This window comes from Puma concolor, chromosome B1, assembly GCF_028749965.1.
Source record: "Puma concolor isolate L17-30 chromosome B1, mPumCon1.1.hap2, whole genome shotgun sequence".
In the NCBI taxonomy this organism is placed as follows: domain Eukaryota; kingdom Metazoa; phylum Chordata; class Mammalia; order Carnivora; family Felidae; genus Puma; species Puma concolor.
In genome coordinates, this window is record NC_141670.1 from 15,705,857 (window position 1) to 15,722,576 (window position 16,720).

The 16,720-nt window shown below is 37.4% G+C and overlaps 1 protein-coding gene and 1 pseudogene across 7 annotated transcripts in view; both read left to right on the forward strand.

The window, feature by feature from the left end:
• PRIMPOL (primase and DNA directed polymerase) overlaps nt 1–13,939 on the forward strand; it is a 58,500-nt gene extending 44,561 nt beyond the window's left edge. For 5 of the 7 annotated variants that reach the window (XM_086703182.1, XM_086703181.1, XM_086703179.1 and 2 more), the window contains 6 exons: nt 1,878–1,966; nt 4,689–4,778; nt 4,856–4,964; nt 9,722–9,804; nt 9,885–9,931; nt 12,676–13,939. In XM_086703182.1, coding sequence (XP_086559308.1) covers nt 1,878–1,966; nt 4,689–4,778; nt 4,856–4,964; nt 9,722–9,804; nt 9,885–9,931; nt 12,676–12,924 — 667 coding nt within the window. In that variant the 3' untranslated portion in view covers nt 12,925–13,939. The remainder of the gene's footprint in view (nt 1–1,877; nt 1,967–4,688; nt 4,779–4,855; nt 4,965–9,721; nt 9,805–9,884; nt 9,932–12,675) is intronic. The other 2 variants (XM_086703185.1, XM_086703186.1) reach the window with 2 other exon arrangements.
• On the forward strand, nt 4,971–8,657 carry LOC147581477 (protein kish-A pseudogene; annotated as a pseudogene).
• Nucleotides 13,940–16,720: the final 2,781 nt, after the last annotated feature.

Consider the following 16,720-nt stretch of genomic DNA (forward strand, 5'->3'; position numbering starts at 1 on the left):
CAAACTGTTGCATATTCGTGAATGCTTATTAAGCAGTGAACAGCATTGGATAGTACTATAATGTGAGTTGGGTAAATTAATTCTAACTTAAGGAAAAGGAAGTTCTCAAAATTCTAGGGTAACGTATTTTTATAAAGAAGAAAATTAAAACTGTTCCATGTGCAAATAGAGTTACTGTTAATATCTACTTTTCATATATGCATGTTCATACATACTTATATACGTCCTTCATTCAAAAAATAGTTGAGATCATTATTTATGTGGTTATATCTGTTGTTTTATCCACTCGACATTATATCATGAATATCTTCCAAGTTAGTAATTTGCAACAGTTAGTTGTAATGAAAACTTAAAATTTGTTTTAATGTTTCTGTGTTCTTGATAGAGAGACAGCACACAAACTGGAGGGGGGCAGAGAGAGAGGGAGACCCAGAATCCGAAGCAGGCTCCAGGCTTGGAGCTGACCGCCCAGAGCCCCACGCGGGGCTTGAACTCACAAGCTGTGAGATCCTGACCTGAGCTGAAGTTGGGTGCTTAACCAACTGAGTTACATTTGTCAGAAGTAATGTCAGGGTCTTAGTTTCCTTACCTTTAAAATGGAAATAATATGGGGCGCCTGGGTGGCTCAGTCAGTTGGGCGTCCGACTTCACCTCAGGTCACGATCTCACGGTGTGTGAGTTCGAGCCCCGCGTCAGGCTCTGGGCTGATGGCTCAGAGCCTGGAGCCTGCTTCTGATTCTGTGTCTCCCTCTCTCTCTGCCCCTCCCCCGTTCATGCTCTGTCTCTCTCTGTATCAAAAATAAATAAACGTTAAAAAATTTTTTTTAAATAAAATGGAAATAATATTAACACCTATCTTAGGGAGTTGTGAAGATTAAATGAGGGAAGAGGTACACACAAAATTATAGCTGGGCCTGGCACGCGATGTCTGCTGGGTAAGTGTTAGTTGTTAGCAGCTGTTCCTGAGATTCTGGAAGTACAGTGGTAAGTGTAAGAATTGTATCCCTGTGGTTGGCACAGGAGTGGCCTCTAATACAACCTGAAGTCATCTCCTGATTACCAAATCCTATTTCTTTTGTAGTTTCGGTATTAATTTCATACAAGTGGAGAGTTCTTCTACTCAATGGGGTTTCCTTAATTTTCTTTTGTGTAGCCAAGTAATAAGTATTTCTCTTCCTGAAATAAAGGCTAAATTTTTTATGGCTATGAGTCTGTCTTTCAGTTAACTTTAATTCATTTTTTCCTTTGCTCTCATCCCTCCTTCCTTCTTTTTTTTTTTCACACTTTTCAAATTATTTTTAGACTTATTCACACTTTTCAAATCATTGTAACAAAAATGTCAAAGGCTCTGTCTGTATGTTTGGAGAATAGAATTGTACTTCATTCTATAGCTTCAGCAGTCCCAGAGTCCTCTGGTTCACTCTGTGGTTGAAGAAAGTATTTTAATTTTTAAAAATTTATTTTAGAGAGAGAGAGAGAGAGAGAGAGAGAGGGAGGTGGAGAGGGGCAGAGGGAGAGAGCGAGAATCCCAAGCAGGTTCCACACTCAGTTGCTCAGCGCAGAGCCTGATGCAAGGCTTGATCCCACGACCTGGATCATGAACTGAGCCAAAATCAAGAGTCAAGAGTCAGATGCTCAATTGACTGAGCCACCCAGGCAGCCCAAAGAAAGTATTTTAAGTGATCACCAAACTACTCTTTTCTATATGGATAGGATTGGTGTTTTTGTAGGCAAATGTAGCTTGATTGTCCTAGAACAATTAGCTGTTGAACAAAGGATTTTAATGTGGAACTTTTTGAAATTCAGTCTCCTTTCCGTAGCCATGTCTCTTTAATTCTTACATAATGTTAACTGTTTCTTTCACCTATTTTCTTCAGATTCTCAGACACTTTACGAATTCTGACATGTGACACATCTCAAAATAAAGAAAAACGAATTGAATGTTTTAGCAGCACCAACACTAAAGGTAATTTTAAGAGAACAATTTCCTATGAAAATTTAAGGATACAAAGTCTGTTTTGCCTTGAAGATTTTAAATCTTCAGTATTCATATCTACTGATCATTTATTATTTTTTTTTTACACTTTATTTATTTAGAGAGAGAGCTATTAGGGGAGGGGCAGAGAGAGGGGGAGAGAGAGAATCCCAGCAGGCTCTGCACCAACGAGGGGCTTGAACTCATGAGCCATGAGATCATATCCTGAGATGAAACCAAGAATCAGACAACCCAACTGAGCCACACAGGTGCCTCAGTATCTACTGATCCTTTAAAACAACTTAGTTTCTATCCAAAAGGGAAAAAGTGTAAAGAAAAGATATTTATATTTTTTATTTTTTTAATTATTATTTTTTTAAATTTTAATGTTTATTTTTTGAGAAAGCGTGAGCAGGGGAGGAATAGAGAGAGGGAGACACAGAATCTGAAGCAGGCTCCAGTTTCTAAGCTGTCAGCACAGAGCCTGACGTGGGGCTTGAATTCATGAACTGCGAGATCATGACCTGGGCAGAAGTTGGATGTTTAACTGACTGAGCCACCCAGGCTCCCCAAGAAAAGATAATTTTTAAAGTGTATTCACTAATTTTCATCTTATGATGGTTTGGGGGGCAGGAAATGGGAAAATAGAGTAGATTGTTGGTAGAAATAAACCATTATTAAAAGAAAAACCTAGGGGGGCCTTGGTGGCTCAGTCGGTTAAGCATATGACCTCAGCTCAGGTTATGATCTCACAGTCTGTGACCTTGAGTCCCATGTCAGGCTCTGTGCTGACAGCTCAGAGCCTGGAGCCTGCTTCAGGTTCTGTGTCTCCCTCTCACTGCCCCTCCTCTGCTCACACTGTCTCAAAAATAAAAAAAAAAAAAGAAAAACCTAAAAGTCCTCTTCCCTTCTGTCCACAACCAAAGATGGGTAGCCACCATCAGTTTCCATGGAACCCTGTGGAGATTTCCCTTGCATTTCCCTGTTCTTGTAATGGCTGCGTGGTTTTCACGCATGTCCTTCATTTTTATATTGAAAAACATAGAGGTTTTTTTCTAGGATTTCGTATATTCTCCCGTAAACAATTTTGTAAATGCATTTTGGATTATCATTATTTATAGCAGTGAAAAACTGGAAACAAATCTAAATGTAAAACAAAATGGCATTGGTTATATCCTATAACATACTCTATAACCAATTTATAAAATTTATAAAAACCAATATAACATGGGAAATGTCCATTTATAAGAAAAAAGTAGACTCTGAAATTGGAAGGTATGATTACAGCTTCATTAAAAACATGGATAACATTTTCTTATGCTTATTTTCTTCTTGTTTAACAGTTATTTCTAGGTACTGATTTGGAGTTTATTTCTCTCATTTCTGCTTTAATGTATTTTCCAAAGTTTCTCCAATTATGTATATTATTTTTGTAAGTGAAATATAGGCATTGTTTGTTTATTTGCACACTTTTTTAAAAAAAGTGTATTTATTTTGAGAATGGGAGGGAGAGAGAGAGTGAACACCTGAGAGTCTGTCGCTTAACCGACTGAGCCACCCAGGTGCCCCTATTTATTTATTTAGAGACAGAGAACACAGTGGGGGAGAGGGGCAGAGGGAGAGAGAGGGAGAAAGTCTGTAATCAGCCTTCACTCTCAGAGCAGAGCCTGACTCAGGGCTTGATTCCACGACCCTGGGATCATGACCTGAGCCAACATCAAGAGTCAGACACTCAACCGACTGACCCACCCCGGCGCCCCAATATAGGCTTTATTTTAAGAAAAGTAGATAATTCTGTGTTTAAAAATGGAGATTTTAAGTAAATGATTATAAATTATCCCAGTAGATTCTTAGATACAAGATAGAACCAAATTGTCAGAGCCCTACGGCTGAAGGTCCCGCGAGAGCACACCTGCAGTGAACCAGTGGCGTGTGTTATGTGTGGAAAACACGTACCACCAGGATCTGTGGGGGCAGCTCAGTAAAAGGGTGTTAGAAACGACTTCTAGGATTCAGGCTTGAGTTGGGTGTTTTGAGGAATGTCCAAGGCAGCGTGGATTTGTTTTCAGCTGGGTACTGTCGGAGACAATTCTGCGCTTGACTATCTTCATAAAGTTTATCTAGAAGGAAGGCAGACTACAGTGGGACTAAAGCTAGAATTGGCAAAGCAGCCCCCGTTATGAATAAGATGGGCGGCGTTTAGTCATTTTTGTGGTTTGGAAATAGTTCATGTTTTGTTTGTGATTGCAGAGCGCTCTTATTTTTGTCTTGAATCATCTTGGCCACAGAGTGACCTTATGTGATGTTGAAATTCTGTGAAATGGTTACTCATCAGCAGGAAAATACAGGGCTGAGCCGTGTGTGCCCAGCCTGTTTGTCACAACACCAAGGCCGAGCTGATAGGAGTAGGCCAGCTCTGGGGTGTAAGGGGTTGCTTTTCTCTTTGTAAGAATGAAGAAAGCAATCAGAATGATTATAGGTGCTTCTTGTGAAAATTAGTTAACATTGGACTTAATTGAGAGGTTTGAATATTACTTACTTGTAGGATAAGCCAGAACCCATGACTGACTAAAAGACAAATGGAGAAATGGGAGGGCGGGGGGAGGGACCTGGAGAGTTTCCAAAACGTGTAATTGTACTAAAGAACAACTTAAAATTTAACTCTTCAGCTTTTAGCCACTTTAATTATGATGAATTTTTCTCTCTGTTGCAGCAGAAAACATTGAGGGTTTTCGTTGTTCGCCCTACCCTGAAATTGATCAATTTGTTCTTTCTTTGGTGAATAAAAATGGCATTCAAGGAGGTAAAGATAATCTTATTCCTTATTCACTGTAATATGATGGAGCTATAATAGCTTCAGAAACATTATTTGCATTTTAGGAATTCGGCGTTGGAGCTACTTTTTCCCAGAAGAGTTACTGGTTTATGATATTTGTAAATATCGCTGGTGTGAAAACATCAGAAGAGCGCACAAGAGCAATAATATCATGTAGGTAATGTTGTTTATTGAGTTCCATGTATTTAACCAACATTACATTTTAAATTTTTATAATTTTTACAGTTGAGAATATAAACATGATTTTGTTCTTATAATGAATGTAGTTACATCAGATACTGTATTTGGTTTATGTTTGAAAATATTTAATTTGACCAACTTAATTATCACCTTAGCACATGTCATTTTCATCTGTACTTTATTTGGTAAAATAATCCATTAGATAGTATAATCTTGAGAAGAGTAAGGTAGAATTGAGTGGGGCTAGAAAGAAATTAGAGGCAGTAGACCGGAGGAAGGAAGTATCTCTCCCTTGTCTGTTTCCATTGGTCCTTGACATGTTATATGGAGTAAATTGAAATCAAGCAAACTTGGGTGAAAAGGAAACTCTTCGGTGCTAAGAGTTGGAATTAAGGTTAACATGTTCAAGACAAAGAATGATATTGAGAGGAACAAATATTTATTGAATGCTTGCTGTATGCACCAGGCCCTGTTTTAGGAGTTTTCTGTAAAATCCCCCTGGTAAAAGGAGAGGGAGTGAAGGATGAAGTGAAACCAGAAATAGAATTTTAGATAATACAGGGGCACCTGGGTGTCTGTTGGTTCAGCATCTGACTCACGATTTCAGCTCAGGTCATGATCTTGCGGTTCGTTAGTTTGAGCCCCGCATTGGGCCCTACACTGACAATGAGGACCCTGCTTGGGATTCTCTGTCTCTCTTTGTTCCTCCCCCACTTGTGCATGCTCTCTGTCTCTCTCTGTCTCCGTCTCTCTCGCTCAAAATATATAAACTTAAAAAAAAAAAAAAGAATTTTAGATAATACAAAGGTATGGTTAGAATAGGGATAAGACAGAAACCCAGCAGTTACTGGTTATGATATGGGAAGTTTTGCTGTGTTTTATATTTAACACAAAGCTGAGACTTCTGTGTATCAAGTGTAAATAGCACGTGTGCCAGACATGAGAAAAGACTGTGAAGTTCTGCTAGGAAGCTAGCGAATACATTGGGTAGCATGACTCAGTGCTATATACTTACATATGTAGGTTAACCCAGTTAAAAAAAAATAACATTTCAAAAATTATATGCTCAATACACAAAAGCTATCACGTAGAATAGCTCAAAGAAAAGATTACCCATAGGCCCAGAACCAGTGATAACTGTGGTTATAATTTTGGTATATCTTTCTAATTTTTTACTCTATGGATCTATAAGTTTACCAGTAAATCATTATCATAAGATGATCATCTTTTTTTTTTTTAAAGAATTTTTTAATTTTAATTTTATTTTTTATTTTAAAGTTTATCTTTTTGAGAGAGAGCATGCGAGTTGGGGAGGGGCAGACAGGGAGAGAGGGAATCCCAAGCAGGCTCCACACTGACAGCACGGAGCCCGACGTGGGGCTGGAACTCAAGAACCACAAGATCAAGATCTGAGCTGAAATTAAGAGTCGGACGCTTAACTGACTGAGCCACCCATGTGCCCTCCCCCTTTTTAAAAATTGTTTATTTACTTTGAGAGAGAAGGAGAGAGAGAATCCCTAGCAGGCTCCGTGCTGTCCTCACAGAGCCCGACGCATGGCTTAATCCCATGAACTATGAGATCATGACATGAGCCAAAATGAAGAGTCGAACGCTCAACCAACGCAGCCACCCAGGCGCCCCCCCTTTTGACTAATTCTCAAATACGGACACTTATTAATGGGATATGTGTCGTTCTGAGCATCACATAACCTCGTAAACCTTGGAATTAGATTGGACACTGTCACCCCCACGGTTCTGTCTTATTCTGCATTGAGGTTAGTGGTCCTTTTTATCCCAGTCACCACCAAAAACCTCAGCTCTACAAAGACAGGACAGGACTGAAAGGAATGAAGGCTGTTACAGTTCTGAGCCTGTGAACCGTAAGCAAGTAGTTTGCAGGGCGCATGACGGATGTCAAGTATCACAGTTGCCCTTAGGAACATGTAAATATTCTTCATGACCCTGGGACAGTTTGATGTGAAGTTTGGGAACTGCAGCATTAATGCGTTTATTAGGATTGTTCAGGTTCTTCATAACTTTTTGAGTTTGCTTAGTTGGGTGTCTTTTTATCTAGTACTTTGTCTATTTTACCAAAATGCTTAATGTTACTGTCAGAAATTGTTCATAATATTCTTAAATTTTTAGTATATTCTACATTTGTAGTTACAGCTGCACTAAATTTTGAGTAACACTTATGTCTTTACCTTATTTATTTTTTGATCAATCTGGCAAGAATTGTATTAGTCTTCACATTTTGGCCTTGTTGATTCTTTTACATTTTGGCTTCTTGAGGCACCTCAGTGCCTCAGTCAACCGGTTAAGCATCCGATTCTTGATTTCAGCTCGGGTCATGATCTCATGGTTCGTGAGTTTGACCCCTGGGTCTGGCTCTGTGCTGAGAGCATGGAGCCTGCTCCAAAATAAACAGTGTGGAACTTGCTCTCAAAATAAACATTTAAATTTTTGCTTACTTCCTGCCTTTTATTTTATTAGAGTTTATTCTATTGTTCATTTCCCAAGTTAGTTACTTACTGGTCTTCAGCTATTCTTTTATGTAAATAAGCTTTTTCTAAAGATCGTTTTAGCTCTATTTCACATATTTTAATACATATTTTCAATTGCATTCAGTTCCATTTTCTAATTTCCATCATGATTTTTCCTTGAGTAATTGGTTATTTAGAAATGTTTTTCAGATGTGGCTGGGGCTTCAGTGGCCTCACTATGTATACCGTTTTCGGTTTCCAGAGTCTGTTGACTGCAATCTTGGTGCTTATATGTACCTGTGCTTATATCCTATCCTTGGCACCTGGCCTCCTAGACAGAAATAAGACTGGATTGTTGGGTATATTTTGGAAGTGCGCCAGAATTGGTGAACGGAAGAGTCCTTACGTCGCAGTGTGCTGTACATGATGGCCTTCGGCGTTTTCTTCATACAGTAGCTGGGAAAAATATCATAATTTAATTGCCAGCAGATTTCCGTATGAAAAAAGGACTTACCTATAGAACATAATGGAATGAATAGTTAACTCTTTTATCTCTGAACACTGAATGAGATAAATTTCCAGCTGCTGTTCTCTATTTTTGTTATTGGACCAATGTTCTCTATAAACAGGGTGTAACCATTTAATACGCAGAGTTTAATATGTCTAACAATCAATGTGAGCGGTGTCACTACAATATTACATTCTGCAAATGTTACCCTGTCAGATACCAGTTTTTAGTGAGGCATCTCTGAGACACAGAATAGAAAACAAAATTGGGAAATCAATTTACTTCCCTTCACTGTGATTTGGAAATGATAAATCTTTATGGGATGAGACACTTTTCTGGGCTAGCTTTTTTTATTGAGAAAAAAAAGGTTCAATTTGTGTTGGTAAGGATTGCATTCATATTTAATAATGCTTGCTTTTCCTCTGGCCACACCAGAGCATTAACAGAGTGCCTCTAAGCAAACTCTATAGTGTATTACAGACATTTCAACTATTTAAAACAAGTCTGTGCAGTTCTTAAGGAAGAAGGTAAATGAGATATAACTTAAGAGTAGTATTGGGAAAATGTCCATATTTAACATAAAAGTTTAGAATAGCTGACTGGTCCAGTAGCCTCTGAAAACTCTAGATAAGTATGGATAAATATCTTACGAATAAATTGACCAGCTGTCATTCTCTGAATAAGACTACATTCTTAGAGTGAAAAGAACAAAATAGAACAATTCAGAATGATAAAAAAAAAAGTTTTTCATTTCCAAGTTACGTGTTTCTATTAGCTATTTTTCTAATATTTATTTCTAAACAGTTTGCTTTGTGGTCAGAGATGTATGAATACTTTTTTTTAAATTCAGTGAAATTAACATGATACCTGGCACAGTTTTTATCATTGTTTTGTGTTTATTTATTTAGAGAGCATGTGGGAGGGGCAGAGAGAGAGGGAGGGACAGAGAGAGAGGGAGGGACAGAATCCCAAGCAGGCTCCACACTGGACCGCGCAGAGCCTGACGTGGAGCTAGAACTCACAAACTGTGAGATCATGACCTGGGCCAAAACCAAGATTGGACGCTTAACCAACTGAGCCACCCAGATGCCCCTGTAATTGTTTTATATGTGGGTGTAAAGAACTTCCAACTATCTGAAACAATATTCATGTATGCCTATTACATCAAACTTGGTAATTGCTTTTTAATTTATGTCATTCAAATTTTCTATATCCTTTCTGAATTTTTTGTGCCTATTTGTATCAAATACTAAAAGAATGTTTTTTAAAATCTTGATTTATGGGAGATTTGTTTATCCTTGGAGTTCCATCAGTTTTGCTTATGCATTTTTGAAGCTTTTTTATTTGGTGGGTACAGGTTGAGAATTAGGTCTTCCTGGAAGAACTTTTGTCTATAGATATACGTATAGATATGTATATACATATATACATGTTATATACATATGTACATATACATATGTATATACATATCTATACATATATTGTATATGTATCTATATGTATATAGATACACATATATTTTCCCCCTAAAGTCCATTTTGCATGCTATCTTTGACAACCACAGTTTTCTTTTGGGTGGTGTATATTTATTTCAATGCTTCTATTTTCTACCTTGTCTGCATCTTTAAGTCTTAGTTAGGCACATCTCTGGTAAGCAGCATGTAGATGAATTTTGTTTTCCATCCAGTCTGGGAATCAAGTTGTAACTCTTTTTCCTTTCTGGTTTTTTCAATATAAAGGATTTTGGTTGATCTGAAAAATGAAGTTTGGTATCAAAAATGTCATGACCCTGTATGTAAAGCAGAAAACTTCAAATCGGACTGTGAGTTGTTAATTTTTACATTTATACCAAGTGAAAATAGGAGGTCTATATAAAACAGTTTTGCTCTTTTTCTTGTTCAGGTTTTCCATTACCTGCTGAAGTTGGTCTCCTGTTTCTGCTCAAGGAGGTGAGTGCAGGTTTTAGTTTCTTTCTCGTTAGTAATCAGTTCTTGGTACAACAGTATCCATGAGCTATTAGTAGTGTTCAGACGTGTCCACATAGCCTTTAAACACACTCTGCGGTACTTAGTTTTCACTTAGGAGCGTGCCGTAGTGATTGTGCCTTGTGAGCACGTACCTGGTAGGATGCACCTGACTGTCACTGCCGCGGAAGAAATTGTATAGATACCTAGTCAACCACTCCCAGACAGTTAACAAGTTTCTCATGTTTTGTTTTACAAAGCGTACCAAAATACACATCTTTGTGTTTCTTTAAACAGCTCTTTCTGTAGGGAGAATTTCTGGAAGTAAATTATGTCAAAGAGTGTATACATTTTTAATTTTGGTAGATATTGCTAGATTGCCAAATTAACATTTTCCTGTTAAAAACCTTTATTTGCCCAAATAATTCACATTCACTCTGAGAAAAAATTAGAAAATATATGAAAAGCCAAAGGGGAAAAACTCCTCCTCACATATAATTTGACCACTCAGAGATAACAGATGTAAGTGCTTTGGCATAGATCTTCCAGAAATTTCTATTTATGGTGCTCCCGTGTATATTTTTAAAGTCATAGTATGCGTACTCTGTTAGAGGCTTTTTTTCCTACTTCAGCTATCACAAATGTTTTCAGTAGTATGTATTACCAGTTGGTACCAATAAAAATGATACAAAATTAGGCTTCACAATTTAAGAGAGCACCTGTTTACACCTTTGCCAACATTGTTTATTTTTACCTTTGACCTTTACCAACCTATTTGGCCAAAAGTGATATTTCAGTTGTTTTTGTTTACATTTCTTAGTCTTAAGGAAGTTGAACTTCTTTCAGATTTTCGATTTGTATTTCTGTTACCGAGTGTTGGTAACTGTCCTATAGAAATGTTGTACAAGGACAACAAACTCTCTTCACCTAGAGTTGCCCTTTGTTAATATTGGTTACATTAGTGTTTCTCCCTCTACTGTATGCACACACATTTTTGATGAATTTTGTCTTAGTCATTTTAGGCTACTATAAAGAATACCACAGGCTGGGTGGCTTTTTTTTGTTGTTGTTTAGTTTTTATTTATTTTTGAGAGAGAGTGCAAGTGGGGGAGGGGCAGAGAGAAAGAGAATCCCTAGCAGGCTCTGCGCTCTCAGCAGAGCCCGACGTGGGGCTCGAACTCACAAAACCGTGAGATCGTGACCTGAGCTGAAAACAAGAGTTGGACACTTAACCAACTGAGCCACCCAGGTGCCCCTGACTGGATGGCTTATCAGCAACAGAAGTTTATTTCTCACAGTTCTGGAGGCCTAGAAGTCTAAGGTCAAGGCCCTGGCAGATTTGGTGTCTGGTTGGCTTCCTGGGTTATAGGGAGCCACCTTCTCGCTGAATCCTTGTGGGGGATAAGTTTAAAAATTCTCCGAGCTTGCACCAAGAGTTAACAAGGCTTAGGGCGGAAAGCCGCTTCCACAGGACCAAAGCATAGGAGAACAGGTAGAGGTGGAAAGCTGCCACAGGGTGAAAGCACCCAGGGCTAATTATTGAGAAAAACACCTTGTTAACCCTGAGGTAGCATGCTCTGTCTTAGCCCCTAGAAAAGTTAAGATAAACAGATGTGGTGCCTGGTGCCTTTAGTAAACAGCTGTCTGCTTGGTGTCGAGATTTTGATTTGTCTTGACCCTAACCCCACACATCTTCAAAAACCCCTTTTCTCTCACACAGGAGTTAATGGTTACTGTATTATTGTTTGTTTCTGCATGTCTATCACATATGCGAGCCTTCTAATCCTAATAAATACGGAGCTAGGTCCCTTACTCGGGGCTCTTGTCTCCTCCTGGACATTAGCCTCTCTCATATTCAATTCTTCATCTGCTCTCTTGATGGAGAAGAGAGAACTCCAGACTGAGAGTCTGCGACAAGTCCTCGCATGTCAGAGGAATGAAAGAGCTCTCTGGGGTCCCTTTTGTATGGTTTCTAATCCCAGTCATAAGGGCTGTACCCTCGTGCTTAATCACTGCCCAAAGGCCTCCCTCCTAATACCATGATATTGGGGGTTTGGGTTTCAACTTATGAATTTGGGGTAACAGTCCACAACAGATCTCTTGAAGGGAAGTTGCAGCCATCAAAACCCTGTATCTCTTCACTTAAGTATACTACTAGAGAATAAGGATACTCTTAAATATGGTAAAATTTTTAAACTCAGAAAATGTACATAACAATACTGTTATCTAATACACAAATCTGTATAGCCCTATCTTGACATTTGTCTCAATTATTTATAGCAGTTTTTTAAATTCATGTTAATTCTTAAAATTCTTTATAAATAGGATAACAAATCTTTTAAATCTTTTAAGATAGCAGGTGTATTTTCTAATTTGGCTTGAGCTGCACTGTCTGCTTTTTAAAAAATTCCATCTACGATTGTTCCAATCCCATCTGTGAATACTGAAAAGAATGTACCAGAGGAATTGTGGGCATTTCCAAATTTAGAGTGTTAAGTGTCTGAGTTACAGTGGCAGCAACATTTGAATTAATGAACTCATTCCCATGGTGACTGTATTGAAGGCCATATCATCCAGCATATTTATTTTAGTATCTGTTCAAGAACTGGTTTTGTACTTAGTACTTTAACATAAATCGACTGTTTAGTGAAATCATCACATATTCTCATTGAATCGCCTGTACTTTCTTCCTATCTCCCTCTCCCTTATTTTCCCCCTTTGAACTAAAGGAAGAAGAGTTCACAGCAACTGAAACAATGAACAGTGAAACCGAGAATCCTCATAAACCACCATCTAGTACATTGTCAAAAGGTGTAGCTTCTGATGCTGACTGGGATAATGGCATTGATGATACTTATTTTTTGGAAGCTACCGAAGATGCTGAATTAGCAGAAGCTGCAGAGAATGGCCTTCTCAGTTATTATAGTGGAGTGGATGAAATTCCTGATGAACTAATTTTGCAAGTATTGCAAGAGTAATTAACTCTGGACTGGTATATAAGTAGGCTGTAATTTTGCCTGAAGGCGGTTTAGTAACATAAATATATTAAGTTATAGTAACTTTTTATTAAAACCGTCTATATCAACTAAGTTTTATCACTCTGCTTCTCAATTCTTGTTTTTTACTGAAGTAAGCCAGTTTTATTGAAAATTAACTTTGAAATCGTAACTGACCAGTGTTGGTATATGTTCATATCAGCTTAATTTTGCATGTTTATTTATAGGTTAAAACTCATTACAAATTTTTTTTTAAATTGAGGTATCATTGACATACAGTATATCTGGGTGTATATTGTAGTGATTTGATATCTTTATACATTACAAAATGATCCCCATGATAAGTCTAGTTACCATCTGTTATCACACAAAGTTAGTACAATATTATTGATTATATTCTCTGTACTGCATATCACATCCTCACGACTTTTTAAGTTTATTTATTTTGAGAGAGTGAGTCAGTCTAGAGGGGAAGAGAGAGAGAGAGAGAGAGAATCCCAAGCACGCTCCATGCTGTCAGCACAGAGCCCAGTGTGGGACTGGATCCCATGAACCGGGAGGTCATGACCTGAGATGAAATTTCAAGAGTCAGATACTCAACCAACTGACCCAACCAAGCACCCCCCTCATGACTTATTTTGTAACTGGACATTTGTAGCTCTTAGTCGTCTTCACCCCTCCTTCTGGTAAGCAACAATTTTTTGTATCTATGCGTCTATTCTGCTTTATTTTTAGATTCCACGTGAAAGCGAAATCATATGGAATTTTGTCTGACTTATTTCACTTACCATAATATACTCTGGTTCCATCCATGTTGTTACAAATGGCAAGTTTTTATTCTTTTTTATGGCTGAGTGATATTTCAGTGTGCATGCGTGTGTGTGTGTGTACATGTGTGTGTACCTCATTTTCTTCATTCATCTATCAGTGGACACTTAGGTTGCTTCCATGTCTTAGCTGTTATAAATAATGCTTCAATAAACGTAGGTACATACATTCTTTTGAATTAGTGTTTTCATTTTCTTCAGGTAAATACCCAGAAGTGGGATGATTGTATCACATGCTATTTCTATTTTTAATTTTTTGAGGAACCTCCATACTGTTTTCCACAGTGGCTGCCCCAACTTACATTCCCACTAACAGTGCATGAGGGTTTCCTTTTCTCTACATCCTCACCAACACTTGTTTATCCTTTTTCATAATAGCAATCTGATGGGTCTGAAGTAATACCCATTGTGGTTTTGATTTGCATTTCTCTAAGGACTAGTGTGCTATTGCACCATCTTTTCATGTGTCTGTTGTCTATGTGCATATCTGCTTTGGAAAAAGGTTTATTCAAATTCCTTGCCCATTCAAAAAAATTTTTTATATTAAGTTGTATAAGTTTTTTTAATATGTTTTGGATATCAATCCCTTATTGTAAGATATATGACTTGCAGATATTTTCTCCATTTCAGTAGGTTGCCTTTTCATTTTGTTGTTGGCTGTGTAGAAGCTTTTGAGTTTGATACAATCCTACTTGTTTATTTCAAAGCTTTTGTTGCCCTTGCCTAAAGAGACTAGTTCAAAAATATTCATAAGGCTGATGTCACAGGGCCAACTGCCAGTGTTTTCTTCTGGGAGTTTTATGGTTTCACGTCTTATGTTCAGGTCTTTAATCCATTTTGAATTTTTCTACATGGTGTAAGATAGTGGTCTAGCTTCATTCTCTTGCATGTAGCTGTCCAGTTTTCCCAGCACCATTTATTGAAGAGACCATCTTTCTCCATTAGTATATTGTTGCCTCGTTTGTCATAGATTGATGGACCACATTAATTGAATAGCCTATATTTTCTTCCCATCTCACTCTCCCTTATTTTCCCCTTCTGAACTAAAGAAGAGGCCACAGCAGCTGTGAATGGGTCTTTTTCTGAGCTATTTCATTGATCTATGTTTCTGTTTCTGTGCAATTACCATACTGTTTTGATTACTGCAGCTTTTATAGTACAGTTTGAAATCAGGGAACACGACCCCTTCAGCTTTGTTCTTCCTTCTAAAGACTGCTTTGACTATTGAAGGTTTTTTACGGTTCCATACTAATTTTAGGATTCCTTATTTTAGTTCTGTGAAAATGCCATTGGCATGTTGATAGGGATTGTATTGAATATGTAGATGGCTTTGGGTAGTATGGCCATTTTAACAATATTACTTCTTCCAGTCCACGATCAAGGGTATCCTTACATTTATTTTATTTTATTCTATTTGATGCAATTGTAAATGGGATTGTTTTCTTAATTTCTGATAGCTTAATATTAGTGCACAGAAACTTAATTTTGTATCCCGCAACTCTACTGAATTCATTTATTCAAATAGTTTTTTTGGTGGAGTCTTGAGGGTTTTCTTTATGTAGTGTTAGGTCATCTGCAAATAGTGACCGTTTTACTTCTTCCTTTCCAACTTGGATGCCTTGTATTTCTTTTTCATGCCTAACTGCTGTGGCTAGGATTCTAATACTATGTTGAGTAAAAGGTGAGAGTGGGCATCCTTGTGTTGTTCCTGATCTCAGAGGAAAAGCTTTTCGCATTTCACTCTTGAATATGTTTGCTGTGGGTTTGTTATATATAGCCTTTATTATGTTGAGATATGTTCCTTGAAGTATGTTGAGGATGTCCAATTTTGTCAAATGCTTTTTCTGCATCCATTGAAATAATCATGTGATTTTTGTCTTTTGTTAACGTGGTGTATCATGTTGATTTGCAGATGTTGAACCATCCTTGCATCACTAGAATAAAACCCACTTGATCATTAGTAAAGGTCCTTTTAATACATTATTACATTTGGCTTGATATTTTGTTGAAGACTTTTGTATCTATGTTCATGAGGTCAATTGGCCTATAACTTTTTTTTTTTAATGGTGTCTTTCGTTTTGGTCCTCAGTTTATGCTGGCCTCGTAAAATGAATTTGGAAGCATTCCTTCAAGTTTTTGGGATAATTTGAGAAGAACAGGTACTACTTCTTTAAATGTTTGGTAGAATTCACCTGTGAAGCCACTTGGTCTTGGGACTTTTGGGGGGGGGGGGAGGTGTTAAATTACTGATTGTTTCATTACTTGTAATTGATATATTCAGATTTTCTATTTCTTAGTGATTCAGTCTTAGAAGATTGGGTGTTCTAGGAATTTATCCACTTGTAGGTTGTCCAATTTATTGGTGTATAATTATTCATAGTAATCTCATGAGCCTTTGAATTTCCGTGATGTCAGTTGTACCCTCTCCTCTTCCATTTCTGACTTTATTCATGAGCCCTCTCTTTTTCTTAATGAGTCTGGCTAGAGATTTATTAATTTTTATCTTTTAAAAGAACCAGCTTCACTTTCACTGATCTTTTTAAATTGTTTTTGTTGTCGTTGGTTTAGTCTCTATTTCATTTATTTTTCCTTCTGCTCTTTATTATTTCCTTCCTTCTGCTAACTTTGGGCTTTGCTTGGTCTTTTTCTAGTTCCTTTAAGTATAAAATTCGATGACTTGGGAGTTTTGTTTCTTGAGGTAGGCCTGTATCCGTATGAAATTCCCTCTTAGAACTGCTTTTGTTGTGTCCCAGATTTTTGGAAAGTTGTTTACATTTTTATTGTCCCATGGTATTTTTTAATTTCCTTTGATTTCTTTATTGTTCAGTAGCATGCTGTTTATGCTCTGTGTTTGTATTTTTTCAAGTTTTCTTCTCGTAACTTGTTTCTAGTTTTATACTGTTGTAATCAGAGAATATGGTTAATAGGATTTGTTTCCCTGATTTATTTCT